Raw genomic sequence first — 25934 nt, 5'->3', positions numbered from 1 at the left:
CTGACTTCCTTGTGCATATTCCCAAAGCTTGGGGCCTTTCAGCAGGCCCATGTTCCTGAGTACCTGTAAGAGCCCTGGATTTCTTGAATTCATCCAGGCTTCTACTTGGACTCTGAGGATGATCTTTGGGATACTAAGGCTATATTTGTGGTAATAAATTAAATGTGCCCAGGAACACTCCTGGACACTGAGGTCAACTGGGACAAAATGACCCGTGCTCATGAACAAGTTTTCTTAGCATCCCAGCCTGAGTGGCTGTATGCAGGCTGCCTGTTGGGAACAATTTCATGGGATGCTCTGATTTATGAACTAGACCTGGGAACTGTTTGGGATTGTGCTAATGCTGTGGGCCAAAAGCATGCTAGGGGATGTTTCTAACTGTTTACTAGAGAGTTGCATTGCAGTACTCAAGGATGTTTCTGGACCTAGATTTATTTATTAGGATTGACTCGCTCTTAGTCTTTCTAGTTCCCTGGTAGGATTTGAAATGTCTGTTTCTTCCAGCCCCCTTCAAACTAGTGAAGTAACCATATTCCATAATATGGACTGAAAACAGAGCTATAGAAAGGACAGTTCATTGGTCTCCTAGGATGCTTCCTTGTAGGCACTCAGAAGCTGAACAGGATTGTATTTTGCTCCAGGGTTTGGCTTCTCTGCTAGTAAAAATGGGGAGATAATGATTTTTCTCTTGTCTGGGCACAAGAAAAGCACAATGAGCTTTCTTTGGATAGCAAAAAGGGGCTACATTAGCAGTTTGAAAACAGTTGTGGGGGCAGTAGGGAGTTTTGAAATTCATGATGTTGATACAGAGTTGAAAATTACAGCGATGCTGCTAATAAAGGAAATTCTTGTTAATACCACTAATGTATGCTGGACTTTGTTCAGTAGGCTACATCTGATACCTCGGATGCAGAAATGGCACACATCCAGGTTAGATTCCATCTCCACATCAGGCCAGATCTGGATATAATGTTATTCTGTCTGCCTTGTGTCAGCAGGCAGAAATGGAGCTTCAGTGTTCAGCCAAATCTGTAATCTGAATGATAGGGAAGCTGGACTTTGGGATTTACTGCAGAGCATATTTGCGCTGTGATACAGGTGTGTGATACTAGAGGCTTTGATGGCTGCAAGTCTTAGGCAGCAGGTGGGGAAAAATGGTAGAGATGAGACATTTGAATCATATAGCAATGGAAAAAGGATGTGGAACAGATGAGAGGATGGGAAAAAATACATCATAATGGAAAAAGTAACTACAGAGAAAGCTAGAGAAGTAGAAAATTGTTTTATACTGGAAGGGGAAGTGCTGACATAATAAATAGTGGTGGGGCAAATCAACATGTGACATCAGGACAAGTTTGTTAATTTCCTTCTGGAGGTGACCTCATTGGTACTGTCTTCAGTTACATGTAAAGGTATGAATCTGAACTGAAGCTTGTGATGGAAGTAGTGAATGATAGAATGTTAGTGTTTGAGTAGGAGTAAGATTCTGGTATCATGGGCTTATTTATCTTCTATTTTAGATTGCAGATTCAACTGTCACAAACGCTGTGCGTCTAAAGTACCTAGAGACTGTCTTGGAGAGGTGATTTTCAACGGAGGTAAGATGAGAAACATGCTTTCAAATACTGACAGATCTCTGGAGGCTTAACAAGATGCATTAGCTTTTGATTCTCTCATCTTTGAATATCTTAAGTCTTTTTATTTTATCTTCCCAGTTTTTTCACCTGAGATTGCTGACAATTAAAAAGATTCACTGTAAAACTTATACTCTGGTGAATTTAATTTTACGTAATCAGTGTTGGCAAGTACAGTGTGCTTTGCTTGAGATTGCTCAAAGGAAATAAAAAATGAAGAAGTCTTCTCAATGTACAAAAATTAAGTATCTGTTGTGATCAGTCTGCTCATTGTTCACCATGAAATATATATTTTAAAATGTTAATATCTGAAGACAAGTACCATTTTTTGTGACTTTCTCATATCCATGATTTTTAGTGGGCAGAGTTAGTCCAGCAGTTTATGAGGTAAAAGAGAAAGGAAAAACCAAGCCAAACCAAGCCAAGCCAAAAAACCCCACTCTTTTTTTTTTTTTTTTTTTTTTTTTTTTTGAAACCTCAATTAAGTAGGACTGTTTTCTGAATAGACCCTACAGAGTTGAAAGGGGAAGGTGGGGAATAGTATGTGGAAGAAAGTTTAGTCATATAAATTTTAGACCAGTGTTAAGCTGATGAAATATGGGTGGGTGAGCAGACAGTGAGGTGGATTGAAAGCTGGTTGAATGGATGGGCCTAGAGGGTGATATAAGTGGCATGAAGTCTAGTTGGAGGCTGGTAACTTGTGGTGTACCCCAGGGGCCAATACTGGGTCCAGTCCTGTTCAACATCTTCATTAATGATCTGGATGATGGGGCAGAGTGTGCCCTCAGCAAGCTGGCTGCTGACTGGGAGGACTGACTGATACACCAGAAGGTTGTGCTGCCACCCAGAGGGATTTCGACAGGCTGGAGAAATGGGCTTATGGGGGTTGTTGGACCAGATGACCCCCAAAGATCCCCTCCAACTTCAACCATTCTGTGATTGTGTTGCCCAAAATTTTGATCCTTGGCACACATATTTTGAGGGGAATAAAATTGATGACGTGCAGCAGATCACACCAAACTGTACAACCTGATTCAGAGGCCTGGGCAGCAGCCCTGTTAGCCAGTGGGTCCATTGCCATTGCACAGTGTATCGCATGCATTCATGCCTGCCTTCTTCAGCTTCAAGGCTCTTGCCTGGGTCTTGAGATCGGTGGCCATGAACAATAGTGTGCAACATGTTGTTGCTGCAGCCTGCTTTCACTACCCTTGTGATGCTAAGTGCTAGGGCACATAGTTTAGGAGCTACAATTTCATAGAATTCTTCTGTGGACATAACGAGTCATTTGTTTTTCATTCTTTCTCCCACCCTTAAATTGAACCTTCTCAGACCAAAAAAACCAAAAAGAAAGGCTGTAGATGAAGGTATTTGTATGTCTTAATTCTTAGTTTTCCACAGTGCAAGTTGTACAGCTTTTGGAAACTTTAAACTGCCGCCAGCAGAGAGTCAGATGTGAATAAGATCTGTTCTGCTTTTCTCTTTTCCTGCAATACCACAGCCCTCCTTTTCTCTCTTACTTTTGCTATTATGGGCTACAAGGGCAGTGAGAATAGAGTTGGGTTACTGTTGACAGAGAATTTCATTTGCACAGGAGTAGTTCTCTGGGTCATCTCTAGCCATCGAGAGGTTACTTTGTACTGATTACTTGTGGAACAGAATTACTTAATGAGATTCAGGTTTAGACCTTAAGCTTTTCGCTCCATTTCTTTCAATATGATTCTTCTTTTAGATGGGTCTCTCTTGCCTTGGCATTTAGCAAAACCAAACTGATAATGTTCATTAGCATACTCTGCACCATTTAGCAGAAACTTGAGGATTTTGTATATACTGATTGTACTTTTATGTTTACTTGCACAAATGTGAAATGAAGAAGAAATTTTTTTGGGGTTTTTTTTTTGTTTGTTTGTTTTCTTTGAGTTTTTTTTAATTGTGTATTTGAAATAATATCTGAATCCTGTGTTGTTTCCAGAACCTGCTAGCCCAGGCCAGGACTTGGACATGCCAATGGAAGTTGATAGCAGTGAAATGAACAGTGATGGTAGTCGAGGTCTAGATGATGCTGAAGAGCCCTCTCCTCCAGAGGACAAAATCTTCTTTATGGATCCATCTGACCTTGATGGAGACAAAGATGAGGAAGCTGTCAAAACCATCAGGTAAGTCATAAGCTGTATTTCTTTGCTCTGGATGCACTTTCCTCAGTATTGTGAGGAAACCATTTCTGATTAGCTGAGGTTTACTGCTTCAAGTGTTGTTTTTTCATTTGTGGTTTGTTTTGGGTTTTTTTGAACTTGAAAATGCTTTGTAAAGTTATCCTGTCTCAAGAAAATCTGAAACATAAATTCTTCTGATTGGAAAAAGTGCTATGCTATGATTGTTATCAAAGAAATAAAACCAGATCATCAAAACATGGTGACTTTTATGGCTTAACATGGCTAAGGTCTTTGATTTTAGACTAATTTAGTTACTGTTATGCATGTGTTGATTTAAAAGGAGCTACTTGAGATATTTTAATTTTCGTATCATAGTCTATATGTATTTTAGGCAGAAGTTTGCTTTATTGATCTTGAATGTGATTTTTCTGAAGTCTTCAGGCTGATAACTGTTACATAGTTTCTTTAATCAAGTTTAGTCTTTTTACCTTCTGTATTATTCTGAATAGCGTCATCCTGATTTTCTTAAGTCATTCTTAGTAACATAAGAGTAGTTGTGTTAGGTCAAACTAAAGGTTGTTTTAGCTCAGAGCTTAATAACAAATATGTGAGGAAGAGCATATAGTGATACCTTCCCAACTTTCAGCAATTTATAGCTCAAGGACTTCCTGAGTTGTAAGTAGCATCTTTTTTTGTGTTCCACCTCTAGGTAGGATTTTTCCATTTATTTCTAGTGGGATTCAAAGCAATAAAAGTTTTTGGCATGTACAGCATCCTGTGGTAGCCAGTTCTGCAGTGTAACTGTGTGCTGTGTTAAAGCATCCTTACATTTTTGGTTTTGAATCTGCTTTGTGATTTTGTGTATTTACAAATGTTTCTGTTAGTGTCACATGTAGGAACTCTGGTGTTAAGCAGGCAACTGAGTGCTTTGCTCCATTTTCAGTGCTATTGAAACCTGTATGTTTAACTAATGACTGTCAGAATATTAGAGATTGTAAAATGCTTGTCTGCAGGACAGTTAATATCCCTGAGCATTGATAAAATTTTCTAGTGCAGCTGTGATTTGAATTAACATACCCCTGTTTGTATGCTTAGGTAGGGACCTTCATTAGTGTAATAACAATATTAAGAAGTAGCATAGTCATCTTATACAGACAAGAGAAAGTAATAGTGATGCTCATGTTAATTATATTTTTATGCTCGATTAAGACCAGCAGTCTCAGCTAATTGTTTTGGGAGAGGATGATTTCTGTAGGTGTCCTCATTCCAGTGTGTTTCTTCTGTGTTCCGTAGAGTAATCTAAGTACTGCAATACTTGCACCAGGAGAGCTAGTGGAAGCTCAGATACCTTATCAATTTCATCTATCAATGACATTTGTATGGGAAGAAAAGGTGCCTGTTCCTGAAAATTATGGGCTAAATGTGTAGTATAATTGCAGTAGTGTTGTATTTTACCCTGTTAAATATTAACTGTTCTATCTTTTTTTAGTCCTTCAACAAGCAATAATATTCCTCTCATGAGAGTTGTACAGTCGATCAAGCACACAAAGAGGAAGAGTAGTACAATGGTGAAGGAAGGATGGATGGTCCACTATACTAGTAGAGACAATCTGGTCAGTGACTTTAGTTTCTTCCTACGTTAAGTTAAATTATTTCTTTAATCCAGTGTATTTCATTTATCTTATTTAGTACTCTGATTTACAGTATAATTTGAAAGAACTTAGCCATGATGTTCATTATAAAGAAATCTCGTTTAAAGGAGAAACTGTAGCTTATTCAATATTCTTCATGTGGTGGTTCAACAGTACTTTTCCTTCTCCCTTTTAAGAAGGAGAAGCATCTCTAAATTGTCTCAAATGAATTGCGTGTTTAAAATTTCAGCTTTCCTGAGATGATTTGGAATAATTTGCTTATGTCTTCTTTCTGTTTAGCAGTTGAACTAAATATTTGTATCAGTGTTTTTATTCTACTACAGGAAGAGGTGGAAATCATTATAAAATTATGAGTACTGAAATGGCTGATGCTATTATTCTAATAATCTAGGTGTTTGTAAATGTCTGTGTGTAGATATGGGAGCCCTTAATTCCTCTAGCACTTCACCCTATCTAAAAGTAAGCAGCATTGAACACCATCCCCCGCAAACTCACTATTCCTCTTGATGTCAGTGGAATAAAGAGTTGTGGCTTGACTGTATGTCCTTGGGTATGCAGACATCCTCCAAAAAGACTATGTTGTTTGTTTCCAGTGCTACCAATAATGATCTCTTAATTGAATCTTCTTAGGCAAGCTCCTTGATTTTGTGTATTGAGGAGGAAGGTAAGGAAGAATAACTGGGTTCCGCAGAGTTGTCTGATGGGAGGGAGTGAATACTCTTGTCTTTTGGTAGATGAATGAAAAGGATGAAGTCAAGAAGTTCCCAGATCTCGTGAAGCACAGTGTGTCATGTTGAGACTGTTCATGAAAGGCAGCATAAATACTTTTGCATTGTCTCTACACAGGAGTCTGATTGAAGGGGACTTCAGCAATTTAGAGAAGCAAATTTAATTTCTACTGAAATCAAGCTGAGACGAGATACTAGTCACCTCAAGTTACTGTAGTGTTTTTACTTTTTGTGATTGTCAACTAAACAGACCACTGCAAGTGGTCTGTCAGAAACTGCCTTACAAAACATTTCTTTAAGGTACAGTTTTGTAATATCTAGACGTATTTATCAGAAACCAAAATAAGTGTAGCATATTTCAGATGAGATTCCAGGCAAGGCTACTTAACAGACACAATTATCATCAAGTGACTATGGAAAAACTAAGGCCAGGTAGCAGACAAAGATGAATAGTTCTAGCAGAACTGTTGAGGGCCAACCTAGTATTCAGCTCTGATTTAATCTTTCAGTACAACCAGTACATTTTTCCATGGACTTTACTGAACCTCCTCATAGAATGGTGATCAGATTGTACACCTTAGCTTAGTTTGATTTTCTTCGTCTGTCAGTCTGGCTACTACCTAGATGACATCTACCTAAAAAGGCAGTTCAAATGAAGTGGAGTATTCTGCCCAGAGCAAGATATCCTCAGCCATGCAAGATCTCATAGAGCTTGCTAATGGAAGGAGACTTCTGTATTAGGCATTACAACATTGGCTATTTCCCTTGACCACTCTGCTCTCAGCAGTGTCAGACTATTTCCTATTCCTGAAACAACTTGGGCTTTCTATCAGTTCTGACAAAGTTCATTTTAACAGCAATATCTGTATGCTTCTTGCTGACTCTGGATAACAAGGTATTTCACCCTTTATAATGAGAAGTTTCTGTATCATCATCTGTATTCTTTTCCTCACTCTGAGCCCATCCTTTCTCAGAATAGGGTATGGGCAGATTTTGAATCTGAGTGAGTTACCAACCTGTTCCTTAATTTCCCCCCCTCCAAAGTCTTCCCTGATTCATGATTTAGTAAAGAGCATATATGTCTCAAGGACAGGTTCACCCTTATGCTTTCACCCAGTTTCCATTCAGTGCTGCCTGGAAATTCCATATAGTTAAATCCATTCATGACCTAGCTTGCTTTGTCTGACTCCTACAGGTAGTCTTAGCTTCCCTGTGATTGAAGTGATTGAAGCTCTACTGTATTATGTTTCAAACTTTGTCATCCTAGGCCAGAGTTAAGGATCTTGTTTTTTTGCCACGGAAAAATGAAAATGGGTTTCTAACTATATGAGCATGGTGCAAGCAAAGTAAGTTAGGTTCATACAACCGTATTAGCTTTCTAAAAGCTTTGTTTTGAGGAATGTTTTTCTGCTTAAAATTACAAGGCACTTATGTGCAACAGCTTATTCATATTACTTTTTGTTGGAGAAGGTATTTTTCATTGGTGGAGGCTTCCAGAAAATGGCTATTTAGTCTGTCTTGATTTTTATTTTATTTCATTTTCCCCCCAAGATATTTTGTCCACTTGAATCTCATAATCTGTCTGTCTTGCCACTGTGTGCTTTTGACCTCCTAGAATTCTGTGTTGACAAAAGAATTAAGGACTTGTTAGGCTTGTTCAGTCCTTGAATCCTTGCGATGTTGGTGTGAGGCCATGCAGGGAGAAAGCACAACTCCCACAATTGTTACTAAATTAAAATAATTCAGGTTTTGTGAGCACGTGTATCTGGAGTGAAACCTGCGTAGGTAAGTGTTTTTCCTGTACGAGATAACTGCTGTTGTCACTCCTATTACTGTAAGGTAAGTGATATTTTTTTTCTGGTTTGTGGAAATACTTTCTGAGCCTCTTCTTGAATTTAAAAAAAAAATCTTTATTCTTGAAGTGTATTTTTTCATGTATCTAGCCTAAGATACAACTGTAGATTAACATTAATTGATTATTTTAGTAATTTTAGAGCAATTCTCATTTAAATAATCAGATAACAAAAGCCATAACAGTGATTTGTTCCTTATGTTATTGTACTGTGCATTTTGTAGAGAAAAAGACATTACTGGAGACTGGACAGCAAATGCCTCACGCTATTTCAAAATGAATCTGGAACAAAGTATTACAAGGTAATTAATGATGATTAATAATTATGTGGCACTAGTGTTTTATAGATCTGAAATCTACTTGTGAGCAAGTATAAGTGTTATCTCCTTTTCCCCATCTTTTTTTAATCAAAACTGTGATTAGGTTAATTGTTGGCTGAAGCTTATAGGTGAGAAGGACCAAGACTAACTCTGAGAAGTTGCTTGCAGCTGCTGTTCTAATCCCCTTGAGTATGTCACTCCTTGCATTTTACATGTACTGTTCTCCTAAATTACCTAGCATATTAAGCTTTCTTCACAGTTACCAGAGAATTTGTTTGGCTGCCAGTCTAATGAAGGCTAGGATTTTTGTATTCTATAAGTAGTGACTGAAAGTTTGCATGCTTATGTATTTTATTTCGAGGTTCCCAAAATTAAATTATTCCCAACTGTACAACTGGAAGTTGCAAGTAAGATTTAGAGGAAAACTTACTGTGCAGCCTGGCATTATATAAATAAAGCTTAGCAATAAATTTAGTATATTGTTAATATAGTAATGTATTCAGTGGTGGAATATTCAGAAAATGTGTTCGAATGTATAAACAGGATTTTTCCCTTTCTTGTCTTACACCTTTAGGTGGGGGTCCAAATCTTGCAGCTTCTTCCTTTATAACATCTCTAAGATCAAGCCTTTTCTCTGTACACCCAGCTAAACTTGCCCAGATCCTTTTCATCCCTATCTTGACCAGTGCAGTCTCTTCTTCTCAGACCTCTCTGATACTTGTATTGCCCTGTGCATTCAAAACACAGCTGGTAAAATATGTTCCTTGCTTGTTGCTCCGTTATGTCGCTGCTTTTAGTCCTTTGACTTGCCCCTTTGCACCCCTTTTTTAACTGCTTAAATCTCAGGTTATTTGTCTTTGCTGTTAGTCATTCACAGTTTTTGCCTTTACATTTATTTGCTCTTCATCGTAATCAGCTACTGTCTCTTATCCCCCTAATGCCAGCCTGGTGTTCACCTGCTTGTTCACTACTCTTGCAAGTGACATGCACCTGTACACCTTCCCATCTATGTGGAATGTCCTCCAGCTAGTGTGAACTTGCAACTGTTTCTTCCTTCAGATCTGTTCTCTAGTACTGCTTGTACCATGATCTTAAACTGATAAGGTAGAGGAGTCAGTAGAAATTGTTAATATCTGTATGAAAGAGAATCTTTACCCAAAACAATTCAGATATGTGCTTATTGACTAGCTTATATAACCACATCCTCTTCTTCATGTTGTCTTGTTTTACTTTTTTTCCCCTGTCATGTTCTGTTGTAGCTAAGCTGTGTAAACTACAGGGGGAAAATGATCATTTTATAGTTGTGCAGCATTTGTATGCTGTGGGGGCATGTTTCGTGCTGAATATAAATGCAGTTTGAGTAGAAAATAGTAGTTGTATAGAGAGAACTGTGGTGGGGCTGGAAGTGTCTCTAGGCTTGTATAGAGGAATTCAGAAAACTGGGCGGGCAGTGGTCATGCAGTTTGACATTAGTTACGAAGCTTGGCGTTCTAGTATTTTGATATATTTGCTTTGATTTCTTTGCAAACAATTTTAAGTTTTGAGTATCAGTATATTAAAATATTATGTGCATTTTCATTTTTTAATCTTTAATATTTTTCTTCAGGAGATTCCACTTTCAGAAATTCTCCAGGTGACTCAGCCTCGAGATTTTTCAAACGTGGTGCAGGGCAGCAACCCATACTGTTTTGAGATCATCACTGACACGATGGTGTACTTTGTTGGCGAAAACAATGGCAGCAGTCATCACAGTCCTGTTCTTGCTGCCACCGGAGTTGGACTTGACGTAGCTCAGGGCTGGGAGAAAGCCATTCGTCAGGCTTTGATGCCAGTCACTCCTCAAGCTAGCGTTTGCACTGCTGCAGGACAAGGAAAAGATCACAGTAAGCAGGCAGACAAGGCACTATTATTCATATTCTGAAGCTGTTAATGGTAGAGATTCCTTTCAGAAAAGTGGTTATTTAGAGTGAAGTATTGTCTGTCTATTATCTGCTGAATTAGGTCCATAATTTTCCACAAGTCTCTAAAAAGTGACACTCAGGTTTGTGGAGGGTGGGCAAATCCTGTAATCTGTTGTAGCAGGAAGTAGTAGTTAAGAATCAGATTTACAATATGAATGCATATTGCAGAGCTTTATTGTAGGAGCATTAAGAACTCACACGTAGTTGCTGGATATAAAAAGGGATCATAGTTTAGATATTTCTAATATACTTAAATAAATTCAGATTATATACATATACTCTGAAAGAACTAAATTTGGATGCTTTTTGATGTTAGCCCCTTTATTTTAATTTGCGAGATGTCAGTAGCTAAGGAGAAGAAAAGGAGTTAGTGATGCAATGTAAATACTGCCAGTGACAGAAAGAACTTTAGCTGAGCTGTGGGTAGTAACAAAAAGTACCCTATTCTTTTTATGCACCTGCCCTCCCTTTCTTTCTCTGGCATAGGATCATATTCATTATCAATGGTCCACTAAACTATATATTGTGTTCTTTCTCTTAAGACATCTTCTTGTTCCTTGCAATGATGTTCATTCACATTCTATACTGAGATTTATCCTTTCATTCTTTAGTTTCCTTTCATCTTCCAGTTACTCCTTAATCTTTTAGTGAAATTTTCTTTTGCAGCAGATTCTGAGATTAGTTTCTCTGTCTCTGATATCCAGCTATTCTGCATCAGCAACAGTTAAGAACCTGTAAATGCTAGTCTGAGGTAAAGGCACTTTCTGAAAATACAACCGTGGTCTGAAATGGTAAACTATGAAATGCCAGTACTGGTATCTGTATTTAATTACAGTGAAGAAACATACCTGTAAGATGGTACCTCATAACTGGCCTTACACATATGTAAAATGCCACTTTTGATATGAAATTCTTAGTTCCAAAAGCTCTCCCTGTTTTCTAGAACCTAAGGCTTACTGTTGCTGAGAGACTTGCAAAGACAGTTGCTTTTTCCAAAATCAAATTTTTTCAGATATAAATAAGAACATTTTTATAGTAAAACTTGTTAGTGGTAGGGAATAGGGCTGCTGGGGTAGATACAGGGAGAAAGTATTTCAGCATGTTTAGGATTGCAGAAGTATAAGAAACTACCATGAGTTGTGAAGCGGCGTTTGCATATCCTTAGACAATTCAGCTTGGTATTTAAACTCTAGAAAGCCCACAAAATGTCCGTTCATGCCTCTTATTCCTACACATTGTGAGCCATGAAGTGTATCCCAAGAGTCTTTAAGAAAATTAGACTTTTTGTTAAAAAAACAAAGCCCCCAAAGCCTCAAATATGTTCTTTTAAATGAAAAGACCAAAAGAGGAGGGAGACATTGCTAGTGCTTGAAATTCTTGCAGCAACAGGGAATTTGTAGTGTCAAAATGTCCACAAGATACTAGTTAGTCAATTTATACCATGCTCTGGCCAGAAAGTAACTAGAAATGAGGATGCTCCCAGTCTGACCCATGGGAAAGAGTCCTTTCTGACCTGGTACCTGGTGGTTGGGGTGGAATATTTCTTTGTGGGATGTTTCTGAGCTGAAATGAGAAAGAGAAGATTAGTAAGCTGTTACCTGGTATAGATTACATATTAAGTCCTGGCATTACTGATTTCTTCGGAAGTGACAATTTTTCAGCCCTTATTCTTACGCATTTCAGACACTAGAGAAATCGATTTATTTGCAAGGAGTAACTCAATCTCTACCTAGTAGATATTTTGTATTCTGTAGCCATCTGTGGAGAAGGGTTCAGTGTGTTCTCTTTAAACAGTTTCAAAAGCTGTATCTTCACTTTCTAGTTACCTTGTTTCAACCTTGCTGCAGTTTGTGTTGACCTTAGTAACTTTTTGTCTGCTTTTTTTTCCTTGTTTTTCATTGTGTTATGCCAATACAGACTTGACTGTAGTCAATAATCAGTAGAAATATGCAAGGCTGTAATTCCAGTTCATGTTTCAGATGCAGTATTCAGAATGTCTTTGAGAACTAGCATTTGTTGCTGTCTTCAGTCTGTAAATTCCTTCTTTGAGATAAAGCACAAGTGGCAAAAATCAGATACAGACATCTTTGTTTTCTGAAATTATGTTTTTAAAGCTCAAGGCTCTTCTTAGGGTGATAAAGGCTCTTATCAAAGTGATAGTAAATCTATAGTATATCTTCTCTCCACCTTGTAGGTGAATTTGTTCTACATTTCTCTTTTTTTTTTTTTTTTTTAAGTTAAAATAACAAATGATAGGTGTCCATTTGTCTGAGACACTTCACCTCTGTATTGGAAGTCAAAGGAACCTTCCTTGACGTATCTCTTCTTGTCCGTGCATCATAATGTTATTCCTTTAATGAAGACTTCGTGTCAACATCTGCTGCAGGCTGAAAAATTCTGTGTCTTTATCTGGTGCTTTTACTTGCAAATTACACTTCCTAGATGTGCTCTTTTATTCCAAAGATCGATATGCTTCTGTAGTTCATCCATTAAACAAAGATTCTTTATATTATGGGTTTTATTGCTCTTTTAATTATCAGGTCTTCTATTACTTGCTTCGGTTGATTTGTTTCCTTTTCTTATGCATTAATTCTGTGTATCTTGATGCCATAGAAAATTAGTAACCACATTCATTTGACTATAAGGGATCTTCCTGGTCCTCTTCCCTGTATTTTTCTATATTACGACCAGAAATTCTTAGTAGTTTAATGAACTCTGATACAATTGTGACATTACCATTGCTTTTGGTTTTCCAGCTCTCTATTGTGTACACACTCGTACTGTTCTACTATTTTTGTAATCAGTGATATGACAAAAATAGACAAATAATTCCAGCAAAAGTCCCAGGGTTGTTTATCTAATTAATCTGTGAAATCTGAGTTCCAGGGTATGATGTTTCTGCAGAACATCAATAAAAATCATTTCACCATGACTGGGTTAGAAGTCAGTAAAGGTTTTTTGTTTTGTTTTTTTCCCCTTTTTACTAGAAAAAGCCTGGCCTTCCTATTTACTTACTCAGTTATATCTTCTTTATTGCAGAAGAGTTATCTCTAAGCATCTCTGTTTCAAATTGCCAAGTCCAGGAGAATGTGGTAAGTCATGTGCATTGTGTAACAATGGGTGTTCATTTGCCTGGGTATTACAAAGTAATTGGTCGTAACAGTGTCTGGATGAGAAAGCAACACCAGGGTATTGTAGCTAAAGAAGTCTGTGTTCTATACAGGAAGTAATCTACTTACCTGACACAGCTGTTAGTTTGTATGAATGTATGTCCCTGCTTACACTGCAGCTAAGTGGATCCTTTTCAGGAAAAGTTTGTTGTGTTTTTTCCACTCCATTCAGGGCAATGGTGGCACCCTTTACAGAGTTTGATTGATGTCAAATGTAAATACAGCTTAGCCAGTACTAACTAATATGCTCATGAACATTTTGATTACTCCTGATGTTTGTGATTTCTGTTTTTCATGCATTAGGATATCAGCTCTGTGTACCAAATATTTGCTGATGAAGTGCTGGGTTCTGGTCAGTTTGGTATTGTATATGGAGGTAAATTACATTAGATTCCATTATGCATTTATTAAGGTAGAATGTCTGTCTGCTTGATATAATGAGCCTTTTTGTATTTGCTTAGCTGTATCTAGAATGTCTAGGTGAACTTTATCTTGTTAAAAGTTCTGTTTGGATTACTTTACTCTGTCTCTCTGCAGTTTTATGTACAGTATTTCTTACAATTCCTTTTTTGCAATTAGAGTTTTGCATTGGCATCAAAAGTGGTTTAGAATATGCATTGCACTTTGACTTTGATTAAGGTTTTTTTAATTGCAAATTCTAACACTCTTATCTGTATTATACAGTATTAGAAATCACGTATTTAAGGAGGTTGTCAGTTATACCTCTTTTTAATGATACCTGAGAGGTGTAGCTACAAGCAATTAGAAAAATTCATATTTTAGTTTATGGTTTGACAGTATTTTTGCAAACATATTATTGACATATTTTATGCAAACAGTTTCTCTACAAATTTCTGTCAGCAGGATAAAGTAGAGGAAGGAATTCTTTGTCAGGAGGTCTCAGTTTTATGTTTCAATTGTACGTTTTATCACTTTTAGTTTTTAAAAACTTCTATTGCAACATGTAACTTGTTTATAGTATTAATCACAAAAAGAACATATACTAGAAATGCATCATATGAACTCTGTTTCTCTCTCTTTTTTTTTTTTTAATCCCATGTATTATATCTCAAGAGTTGAGAAAACCACAGACCATAAATCTGGAAAGAAAGAGAAAGTGATAACTAATAATTTAAAAGTGGTAACATTTCTGCTTCTGTCATGTTGTCTTTCTAGTCAGGAGGTATTGTGGCTATGATTTTTCTGTGTGCCAATTGTGTAGTTAAAAACTTTTCTCTATTACTTCTGAACTGCTTGGTGGAAATGCAGTTTGATAGTCTGGTTTTACATCACTCTTGAGAGAGGTCTATTTTTTCCCCTCTGTATTTCTTAAAGCATAGTGTGAATCAAAGTGTGCTCCCCCTCTTATAATTAGAATATGCACAAATGTGGAAAGTATTTTAATTCTTTGATTTTATTTCTATATGTACTTTCCTAAATTGCCTTTTAAATAAATCTCAGCTTGGTATTTTGCATGATTCAATGCTTATAAATGCTTATAGACATAATAAAAACTTATAAAAGGCTTTTATTATATTAATTTTTTTCACTTAATGATGCCTTAAAATATATAGGATATGCATACTGAAAGAGCAAGAAAAGAGAATATAAAAGACTATTCTTTTGCTGGCTCTGCATACTGCTTAATTGCTGCTGGCGTTTGGGGAGACTAGATCTGGTGACTTCTAATATTGGCTTCTCCCTACTTATGTAGGCTTACTGAAATAATGGTAACAAAACCTTTTATTTAAACAAAAAAAAGGTAAAATTAAGTTGCTTCCATTGTTGTGGGTTTTTTTTGTGTGTCCGCTATTCTCAACAGACATTTACAAATTATAAATCAAGAAGTTATACAATATTGATGTCCAACTCCTGTTTCTTTCAATGAGAACAGTTTCTCTCTGCTTTTCCTATTCTGGTTAGTTTTGAAGGCTCTGAAAAATGGAGACAGAAAAAATATTCTTGACAGTTTCTTACTGATGTAAAACTTGCACTGAAACCTGGTTGGTTGTGTTTTACTTAGGAAAAGGAATTTTCAAGCTGCTTTTCTGTTAGTCTTTCTTCATGTTCAATTTTTAGCTCTAGTTTAGCTTCTGTAGTTAAGTGTATTTGTTAGTTTGGTGGTTTTGCTTTATGTTTTCTTGCAACCTAGCGTTTGTCTTCTAGGTTTTGCATCTAATTCATAATTGATGGTATTTCTGCTACATTTCTATATAATTTGATGTCTAGCGCAGCCAGAGTAATTTTCCCTGAATCTAAGGTTTTATTTAAATTATAGCTGGCTACTGTGATTTCTAATATTTTGCCTAAAAATTGTTGATTTGTTACAGACAAAATGACAGAACTCCCCAGATCTCTCTTTTGAGACTTCTGGCTTTATGCTGCTGCCTGTGATAGTCCATTATACAGTGTATGCTTTCCTCAGGACTAATGTAGTCTTTCTAAAATTTATTTTTTGCTCTCCATTTGTTAGTTCTATTTGGTAACCTTGTAAACCCTTTTGGAGCTTGAGTGATGTCTACATTAACTGCCTTACCTCATCCAGTAGAGATAAGCCTGGTTTTGCCCCTTTGTTCATTAGGATGTTTAAGGCAGGTGCGGTAGTTGTTGGCGCAGCAGCCTTTGGAGCAATTCCTATGCCCTGCCTAAGCCCTGGCTCACCAGTACTGACCGCAGAGCAGCAGGTGAGGCCTGGCTGGGTGGTTAGCGAGGTGTAGCTGGGCTCCCCATAGCAGTGCCAGTAGAGTCCTCTGTGCCACTTGCACTGTAGCTGTGTGTGTCATCCCTTTTCCTAAAATGGCTGCCAGACCCTTCACTGAGCAGATAATGACATTTTGCCTTTGGTGCAGACTTATTGTTCTGTATTAGTTTAGTATTAATTGTCTTAGATTATCAAGGTTTTGCAGTGTGTGATCCCATTAACCGCTCTGATGTGAATGTGGTAGAAGTCAGTTTAGCAGCTGTGGAGAAGCTGGATAAGTGTTTACAGCTACTCGCTTAGCCCTTGAAACATCCTATCTGTGTATTGCAGAATACTTCTCATGTAGCTGATGCAGGTTGCAGCAAGGAATAGCATTTGGTGCTATCAGCACTTTTTTTTTTTTTTTCTTACCGTAACCTTTTAGAGCTTTTTGATCACAACAGGCTGCCTTTGGGTGTTAATGTGTTGTTCTTCATGGCACATAATTACTCTCACGGTCCTGTAGAGTATTAGGTATCTAATTTCCTGTGCATGTGGAGCCCATCAAAGTATGAAACCACTGGAAAGACTTGTAAATCTTTCTTCATGTTGGCCTTGAATAGTTTTGTTGTTACTTTTTTACAGAAGAGAGGGAGTAGGGAGTGGGAGATGGTATTACTTGCTCATGTGCGAGTCCCTTGCACAAGCAAAAACTTCACCTAATACATCTAATGTCAATGTGCATACCTGACAGCAGAGTAGTAACTAGTTTAAGTTTATCTACAACGCTCCTGTTAAGGCTGATCACTTCTTGTTACTCATATACCAGTTGCAATTGTAAATATGAATATAGTAATACTGTGCACTTGTACGGAATATACTTGTTTCTCCAAAAAGAAATTTCTGCTGTAATGTTTTATAGCTATAAATTGCTTCTACCTCTTGATGGCTGACATTGACTTTCTGTTTAGGAAAACATAGGAAGACTGGAAGAGATGTGGCTATCAAAGTCATTGACAAGATGAGGTTTCCAACTAAACAGGAAAGTCAGCTTCGTAATGAAGTAGCCATTCTCCAGGTACAGAAGTATTTTTGGATCACACTGGAGTTTTGTCTCAAATAAGCCATTAATGAGATTTTGTAATGTGTGTAAGTGCTCTGAATTGATTTCTAGATCTGCATATGTGATTTCTGAGTCTTTTTGTAAGAGGGAATCTTACAAGAGTGGGAATTCCTGAGTATTTGGTAGAGTTGGTAACTTGGGGGTGGTATCTACCCCTTATAAGGGATCCACTGAAGACATGTACTTTGGCTCCATGTTGTCTCCCTCAGGTAGCAGGAAACTGTATTATTTTTTGCTGTATTCCACTACTGGCTTCTCAGTCTATGACTGTTACTCTTGCATGTTCTGTACTCAAGCTACTGAGTGTATCAACTGTAAAATTAATCATTATGGATAATTTGTGTTAAAACAAATTAGTCTTAGTAGTGATAATTGGCATGTTTCATGGGTTAGCGTTTGTTTCAAGCTAGTTTCTTGCCTCAGACATTTTGTTTTTTCATCTCTAACTCTCCACTTAACTGCTTTTTGATTTGTAGTACAACATTTCTGTGTAATTCAGGATATTTCATACTGTTTTATTTTAGTGATGTACTACTTTATTTTTAGAATTTGCACCACCCTGGGATTGTGAACCTGGAATGTATGTTTGAAACCCCAGAACGGGTCTTTGTTGTGATGGAAAAGCTGCATGGGGATATGCTAGAGATGATTCTTTCCAGTGAGAAAAGTCGACTTCCAGAACGAATAACTAAGTTCATGGTCACTCAGGTTGGCATTCAGTCTCTCTCCTTTGAGAGGAAGGGCTAGATTTGTCTTTTGCAATTATGGGAGAATGAAATTTGGAGATGGGGTTTTCTGTATTGTTATTTAAAGGAGACAGCATGGAGGGCTGCTCATCTAATGAAAGTTGAATAAACATGGAAAGAATTTTGAGTGGTAATTATGTTAATTGTTTTGCCCTTCTTTCCCAAGACATAACATTATGGACATCCAAAGATGCATGTTGAAACAGTAAGCATTCAAAAAGACAGAGGGAGAAGGGAAGAAAAAAAACCCCAAAACAAAGGAAAATAAAACCCATCAGTTCCAAGTCTTGATAGGCTGGAAAAAACAGTACTTGCACAATATATAAGGGTTAATTCTTGAAGACTATGTTGATACAAATTACTGTATTGGTTAGTGTGTGTGGCTTTTAACACTTCTGATCCACTCTGAAGAGTTCTGAAAATGTTCTTTCCTTTTTTTAGATACTTGTTGCTTTGAGGAATTTACACTTCAAGAATATTGTTCACTGTGATTTAAAACCAGAAAATGTACTACTAGCGTCAGCAGAACCATTCCCTCAAGTGAGTGAAGATTAAAAAAATACTTATTTCATCACTTTGCATTGTTCTTTTTTAAAGAAATATAGGCATTGAAGCTTAAAAAGTGAACTCGTAGGATTGTTCAGCTGACTTAGTGTAGAACTGCTCAAACTACACGTATTACAGCTGTCTTTTTTTTTTTTTCTCCTTCCAACTCTTAGCCTAGCTTTATGCTCAATGGTCTGTTTCAGTTTCTTTTCCCTCAGATGTGGATCATGTCTGCCAATGCTGGGCACCAGCATTCTTTCTTCCAAGGAGCCTGAGAAATACAACTACTGCCAGCGCTTAGCAAAAGGCTGTGTAGACTGCATCTAGCTTTATGCCTGTGAAGCATGCATGGAAATTAGTATTCTGGCTTAGTGAGAATATTCCAGTGCAAAAGGCACAGGACTAGAAGCTTCAAGACCAGTCCTTGTTTCTGTTCCAGTGCTGTTTGACCCTGAGAAACAATTTCTTCCTTGTTGTGTGTCTCCTTCTCTTCCTCACTCTTGTCTGTGTTGTGTACAAGCTGTTGTGAAAAGGGACTGGCTCATTTGTTACTGGTCTTGCTCGGGGATTTTCATCATCAGTATGTATGATACTACATTGTAATATAAACTAAATAGTTAATTTCTGTAAGAGAAATGCTGTTCAGCGATATTAGTATTTAGGTACTGTCAACACTTACCCAGTCAACTATTACCTTAGATACCTTGAGTAGTATGGATTTTGTGGAGGATATACAGAAATTAAAAGCTGCTAGGCAGCATCAGGGAATTGCTTCCAGTTCTGTGACATTAATGCAAGGTGGAGTAGACTTTTGGAGAGTCACTTGTATGCCTTTAGTGCACTGCTCTTTCTTATACGCTGGGGAGGGCTTATTAACTTGGGGGGTTAGCATTGGACTTGTACAGATAAAAGGATCCAGATCAGGTGCCTGCTGTGTTCAAGTTAAGGAACGATCACAGAACCATGAAGATTTGAGCATCAGTGCAGGCACCAGCTGTTGGTGCTTTTTACCTGAATGATTATTGAACTGTTCTGTGCAGAGCTAGTTAAAACTCATCGTTTGATTTCTGTGTAGCTGAAGCCTCCAGCTTCAGGAATATGATTAAAAGGAATGCGATCTGGCTGGGATTCATGTGCTTTTTTAATTTTGGTTCTGTGCTTTGTGAGGGTGTGGTTTGCCTCTGAAAATGAGCTGAGTTTGGAAGCAAGTTTTTTGTCCTTATTTGGACACTTCTGGCCTTGTACTACACAGACTCCCTAAGAGCTGAGTCTGTGCAAGGCCAGTTCAGGTCTTGGTCTGAAGCCTGGTTGATCCGCAGTCTGCAAAACCAGCAACCTAAAACCTGAACTGACTGGCTTACATAATGTTTTGTCTCTGTTTTAGTGCATACAATGTTTAAATGATGGCGGAAGGGGTATCAGGTACCACGCTGGTCTTCGGCAGCAGCATGCTTTGGAGATCAAGCAGAGATTTCTCAGTTTAAAATATATTTCTTTTGCAGGTGAAGCTGTGTGATTTTGGCTTTGCACGTATCATTGGTGAAAAATCTTTCAGGCGCTCTGTGGTGGGGACACCTGCTTATCTTGCCCCTGAAGTGCTCAGGAGTAAAGGTTACAACCGCTCTCTAGACATGTGGTCCGTAGGAGTTATTGTCTATGTGAGCCTTAGTGGTACATTCCCATTCAATGAAGATGAGGATATAAATGATCAGATTCAAAATGCAGCATTTATGTACCCACCAAATCCTTGGAAGGAAATTTCTAGTGAAGGTAAAGAAAGGAATTTTCTCTTTTAGAATGTCTTTATATGTAGATAACACATTCAAATGCTTAAACCTCAAGGTTCATTCAGACAGGAGTGTGAGAATTATTGGTAGTTTGAGTTTAGTAGACTATGCCAGAATGGATGAATATGAGCTGGCATATATTTGTGAAAGACAAATTGTCAAATACAGTGTTTTAGATAATTTTCAGGGCAGGAGGAGCCAATAGATTTAGCAAGAAAAATTAATTGCATGCATGAGGAGTGGGATGAATAATCTGAAACTTCCCGAAATTCCCAATGAAAAGTTAAATCATGTGTGAGTATTTGCTGAATGCTGATCTCAAAATATACTTTATCTAAACTATAATTACTGAAACAGTTCAAAGTTGAATCTGGAATTTTAGTTTTGTACATTAGCAGGTGAAACAAAACCTGGATCTAAATGTCAGGTCTGAACAATCTAGAAGTTTACAAGGTCAGTCTCTAGAGCTCTTCATTGCCAGCTCTGTTAGTAGTAATGTATATATGATTAACACACAGGTAGATGTGGAAGGTCCTATACAAAAGTAAACAATGGTGGAAGTACCTACATCATTTTGGAACACAAGGTTATGCTAAAGTTACTTAGGCACTTCTGAAAAAATCACTAAAGTCAGTAGGGAAAAAGATGAATGAGTAATATAGTAAAGCTTTTAGTGTTTCCATCAAAGCAGCGGGGGAAGCTTACCCCATACCTATTTTGTAGCCTCATTTAACATAAGCAAAGCTAAATATAAAATTCAAGAGCTTGATTAAGTTTAAATAGTTCAGTCAGATACACATACACACATATAAAAAAATTCACTTTCACTGCAGCATGTGAACGATGATAGAAGTGATTAGTATTTAAACAATATAATTTTTATTCTTTGTCAGCCATTGATTTAATAAACAATTTGCTTCAAGTGAAGATGAGAAAACGTTTCAGTGTTGACAAATCCCTTAGTCATCCGTGGTTACAGGTAAACCATCTGCCTTTTTCACTATGTTTATAATGGGTGAATAATGATTTTTTTGGATTAAATCCTTCAGAGGCTTATTCAAACTGCTACTATCAAAGTCTGCTAACAAGCATTCATGGAGGCTTGAGTATTTCTGGTTTTGACTTTACATTTTAAATGCTCCAGGATTCAGCCCGTCTGTTAATGGCTTCTTTCCTCAAGGAAAATTTTGTCTTGCTGTCTTTCCCACCCCTTGCTTTCCATCTGCCACCAACATAGAGTTTTACTCTTCTGGCACCTGTCCTAAATGCAGGCAGTGATGAGTGCATGGACCCCCACTGAAATCAGTATAGAGACAAACATTGTTTGTTCAGTGCTGAAGCAGACACACAAGCTGGTGTGGGCTGTAACTTGTAGGCATTTTAGAACAGAATTGTTTGGAATGGAATTTATCTGTTGCTTTCGTTCCTTTCATAATGGTTTCACAATACTGTATGCACATATCCATGCACACAACTTAAAAGACATGAAGGGGAAAATCCAATTAATTTTGAGTACAAACAATATTGGAACCAGTATAATTTCATGTATGTGTATATACACAATTAATTTTATAATAAAGCTAACATAGCTGTCTTGTTACAAAAAGTGTTCATGATTTACAGTGTTACAACCTTAGATACTAGCCTATTTAATTCTGAACCATTCTTTATGGACACTCTGTTGGGGTATTTTGTGGGGTGGTGGTGTTTGTGTGTTTGGTTTTTTTGTTGTTGTTTTGTTTGTTTTTTTTTTAACAGATCCTTGTTGCTTATATCTTGTGGCTATTTATACTAAAAATAGAGACAAACTGCAGAATTTGTCTGTGGGAATGTAGTGCTGCTGTTTCTTAAACTGCTTCCTTAAACCTCTTTTACTCCTTAGGATTATCAGACTTGGCTTGACCTCAGAGAATTTGAAACACGCATTGGAGAGCGTTATATTACCCATGAGAGTGATGATGCACGCTGGAAGGAACATGCTTATGAACACAACCTTGAGTACCCCCAGCATTTTATTATGGCTCCTAATCCAGATGACATGGAAGAAGACCCTTGATTTATTCATTATGCTAAATTGCAGCAAAGAAGGATACTCCAGAAAGAAACTGAAGATAAGTTTTGGAACAACTGTTGCTCTTTCTGAATGCTGTACACATAGTTCAGTGTACAAAGCCCCAGAGGATCCTGCATTGACATGGGAATAGACTGTCATCTGACAAGCTTTTTTCCATCTCTGACTTAAACTATGAGTAGTTGCTGGACAGTGGGATAAACCCCGTTGGGTAACATTTCACCGAGCTGTGTGGCTACAAGGCCATTACTGAGGTGTAATGTGTACATATTGAATGATTTGTGTGTTTTTCAAGGTTTGGTTGTTTTGGGGTTTTTTGTTTTTTTTTCATAGCCTACACAATAAGAATTTTGTAATGGTTTTCTAATCCCTATTTACTAGGCCATAGAGGACTGTTTTCTGTTACTTAGATACATCTCCCATTTCCTAAACTGTGCATGGTGAAAAGAGACTGTAAAAAGAAATCAGTGCAGAATACCTTGGCTAATAGCAAAACATGGTGGTTTAGGTCGAATACAGCTTTATAGATGAAGAAATAATCTGCTGCTGTTAAGACAGTTAAATATGTGTGTCTTTGCCCTAACTGAACTTTTTTCAGATACCCCCAAAACCCCCAAATGCTGTAACTTCTTACATTCCTCTTGAAATACTGGCTGACAATCTAAAAAGATGACAATCAAAGCTATGCTAGTCCCTTATTTTGTCTGTTAATACAGAGCAGTAAGCCACAACAGCATGTCGCTGTGCAAGGCTGGCACATGTCATTGATACACACCAAAGGCACTTTTGTCTTAAAACTACACAAGTATTACACAGAGGGCACACAAGTCTTGATGTAGCATATCCTTTCACTCTGGGTAAACAGCTTCTAGCAGAAGGATGTGGAAGAACAGGGAAAAATACATGCAGCTTTCTTCTGTTGTTTTGAGTAACTAGATTTTTAAATTCCTCTAATATTTTTTTAATTTGTTTTAAGGTTCCCTGGATTTACATCAGGAGTAGTTTGTAGCCTGCTTGCTTGTATCTTAACTCTGCTCAAAACCTAGGAGTAACAGTGGATATCAAATCACCTGTTGCTTCTGCCAGGGCAGCTAGATTGTAGGAGAAAGGGCTTTGCCTTCTGACCTTAACCTGCAGCCCCTCCTGTCATCTTTACTGTGCTCAACATTGTTGTTTGAGCTGAGTCAAGAGTCCAAAACCAACTCTTAATTCAGTTTTTTATACAGATGCCTCAGTTGATGGATTCCCAACCACTTACTGGACCTGTGGCACAATAGAGGAAGCAGCAGTGTTCTTTGGAAATTAATCCCTCGGAGGACAGTGTAACAGTTAAAGTTCATGGTATTTCAAAGAAGATTGAGGGCATGAATGCTAAATGCAAATGGAAGAAGGTTTTTTGGTCCCATTTTAAAAAATGGAAAAGGTGAAATCTTACCTTTTGTGTAGCATAACAGTATTGTGCTGCTGGAAGGTGCTGGATGGCTGTACATATCCCTGATGTGCCAAGCGGCTTAACTGGAGCTTGGTTTAAAATACTCATACAGGCTTGAACTGCAAAGTCAGCGAGAGGCTTTGGGGTAGCTCCTCTCTCTCCTACAAAGATTTGTGTGGGTGTGTGTGCGTGTAGATAAGTATTTTTTTTCTACTGTTGTTATTCAGGTAAGGAAGCAGGTGAGCAGACTTTTTCTAAGTTGTTAGATATACGTAAAACTTTATGAGGTTATTTCAGGGCTGGCAGCTGCTTGCGATGACAGCGACCTGACAGCAAAGTCAGTGGCAGTTGCAGATGTACCCACAGGTAGGTTTGGGTCTTTAACCCACCTTTTCTTTTCCTATTGCCCTTAATTTAACTGCCACTGCATTTTGTAGGTGTCTAAGTTGGTAAAGGCTGAATTCTGGCTTCCCTGTTAGGATACACCAAACTTTGTACGAAACATTGGTGCAATCTGTATGGCAGTTTCCTACCGCCAGGAGTGGGCAGAGCATTCCAGCCCTTCTGACCACCACGCATCCTCTCTCCTAGCACATGTTTTTCTCAGGTTTGTGCAGGGGACCTGCCTGATGGCAGTCCCTGCCACTCCTATGCTGGGGGTCATCCTCCCCCTTTGATGCTGTCAAGGCAGTGCAAAGGAATTCAGAAGGGACAGAATCTGTCCCTTAGCCTTGCCTTCCTGTTAAGGCAGGGTTTCAGGACTGATTCTTCAGAGGGGCACTACTTTTCTTTTTTGGAATCAGAACAATGACCTATGAAGTTGGTAGTCTGGTGTTTGCCCAGGCTTGGCAAGGGAAGCAGTGCTTTTTTTCAACTTCTACTGCTCAAGTGACCAAATTTCAGTGAAACCATTGCTATCTTCCATCCTAACTGTAATAATGTAGACACAGTCTGGTTTTAAACTTCAGATTTTATACTTGAGCTGTCACTTCAGGTTTTCCTGTGGGTTTTTTTTGTTTGTTTGTGTTGTTTTAAAGTAGGAAATAAAGCCAGTGCAGTCACTTGGAAAAGTACAACAAGAATAGAGGAAGGAGGGGACAACAATGATGTAGAAAGCCTGGCTGATGTCTCTCCCCATGAAGTCTGCTCTGTTCCAAAATTAAACCTATTTATTCTTCAAGTTGTATTAAAAAAAAAATAAAAAAAAATGCTGTTGGCCTTTGGAAGAGCTTGCCTGACCATATATGCAGACTTACGGGTCCAGACAATAGAAGCCACAAGCAGCTAATAGTTGAGGAACCAAAAAAATCAGACACACATTAGGAGTAAACTTTCTTCAGAGTAGTAAAAATAGCTGAGTTTTTAATTCCCTTTTTTTTTTACCTTTACTGCAAACTTTGACAGCAGTAGGTTACAGTGTTTAATATCCTTAGCCCTAGCTGAATTAAGTTGCGTTCATTCAAGAAATAGTGCTATGATGATGCTAGAAAAAAGCTCATGTAAAATTTATAGCCTCAAAAGGACACTGTCAAGTACTTTTATATTTTTTTATACATCCCAGTGTTTGTAAATATCCTCTGATAAGCTTGAAAATAAAATTTATTTCCCTATCAGACTTGTTCTTTTTATTTCCATGCATTATCTCTCCTATCAACTGTTCTTAGAAGTAAATGGTTCTTTATACTTCCTTGTTTGTGGATTTGTCATTACATATGCCCTGCTGTGGGAATTCTCTTAGCAGGTGCTTTGGAACTAAATAACTCTTTCTGCATGCTTCCTGTCACCATTCTCTTTATAAAAATATCTTCACAAATGTCAAGGCATCTTATGTTTTAAGCAAGTACCAAAGCTGAGTACATTTAAAGTCCCCTTAGCACATCTGTTTATTACTGACAAGGCTTAACTTGATTCCACTAGTAAATACTTCACTCAGTTCTTTTGTAAGACCCCTGAAACATTGTTCATTTTCTGCTCTGTATGTGCAGCATTTGATTTCTCCACATACTGCTTTGAGTAGGTCAGTCAACAGGTTTAGGGTGCTGTACTAGATTTACTCTGAAATAGCACTCCCTACCAAAATGT

At 37.7% G+C, this 25934-nt stretch overlaps 1 protein-coding gene across 7 annotated transcripts in view; it reads left to right on the top strand.

The window, feature by feature from the left end:
* The window catches only part of PRKD3 (protein kinase D3), a 49542-nt gene extending 24077 nt beyond the window's left edge, over positions 1–25465 (top strand). For all 7 annotated transcript variants that reach the window (XM_069800545.1, XM_069800543.1, XM_069800538.1 and 4 more), the window contains 13 exons: positions 1521–1598; positions 3604–3787; positions 5274–5397; positions 8241–8318; positions 9943–10219; positions 13337–13389; positions 13771–13843; positions 17119–17225; positions 17817–17978; positions 18458–18556; positions 20065–20332; positions 21243–21328; positions 22232–25465. In XM_069800545.1, coding sequence (XP_069656646.1) covers positions 1521–1598; positions 3604–3787; positions 5274–5397; positions 8241–8318; positions 9943–10219; positions 13337–13389; positions 13771–13843; positions 17119–17225; positions 17817–17978; positions 18458–18556; positions 20065–20332; positions 21243–21328; positions 22232–22405 — 1763 coding nt within the window. In that variant the 3' untranslated portion in view covers positions 22406–25465. The remainder of the gene's footprint in view (positions 1–1520; positions 1599–3603; positions 3788–5273; positions 5398–8240; positions 8319–9942; positions 10220–13336; positions 13390–13770; positions 13844–17118; positions 17226–17816; positions 17979–18457; positions 18557–20064; positions 20333–21242; positions 21329–22231) is intronic.
* Positions 25466–25934: the final 469 nt, after the last annotated feature.

Source organism: Haliaeetus albicilla, chromosome 13 (assembly GCF_947461875.1).
Source record: "Haliaeetus albicilla chromosome 13, bHalAlb1.1, whole genome shotgun sequence".
NCBI classification, from domain to species: Eukaryota; Metazoa; Chordata; class Aves; order Accipitriformes; family Accipitridae; genus Haliaeetus; species Haliaeetus albicilla.
This window is presented reverse-complemented; position numbering and strand designations above follow the sequence as displayed.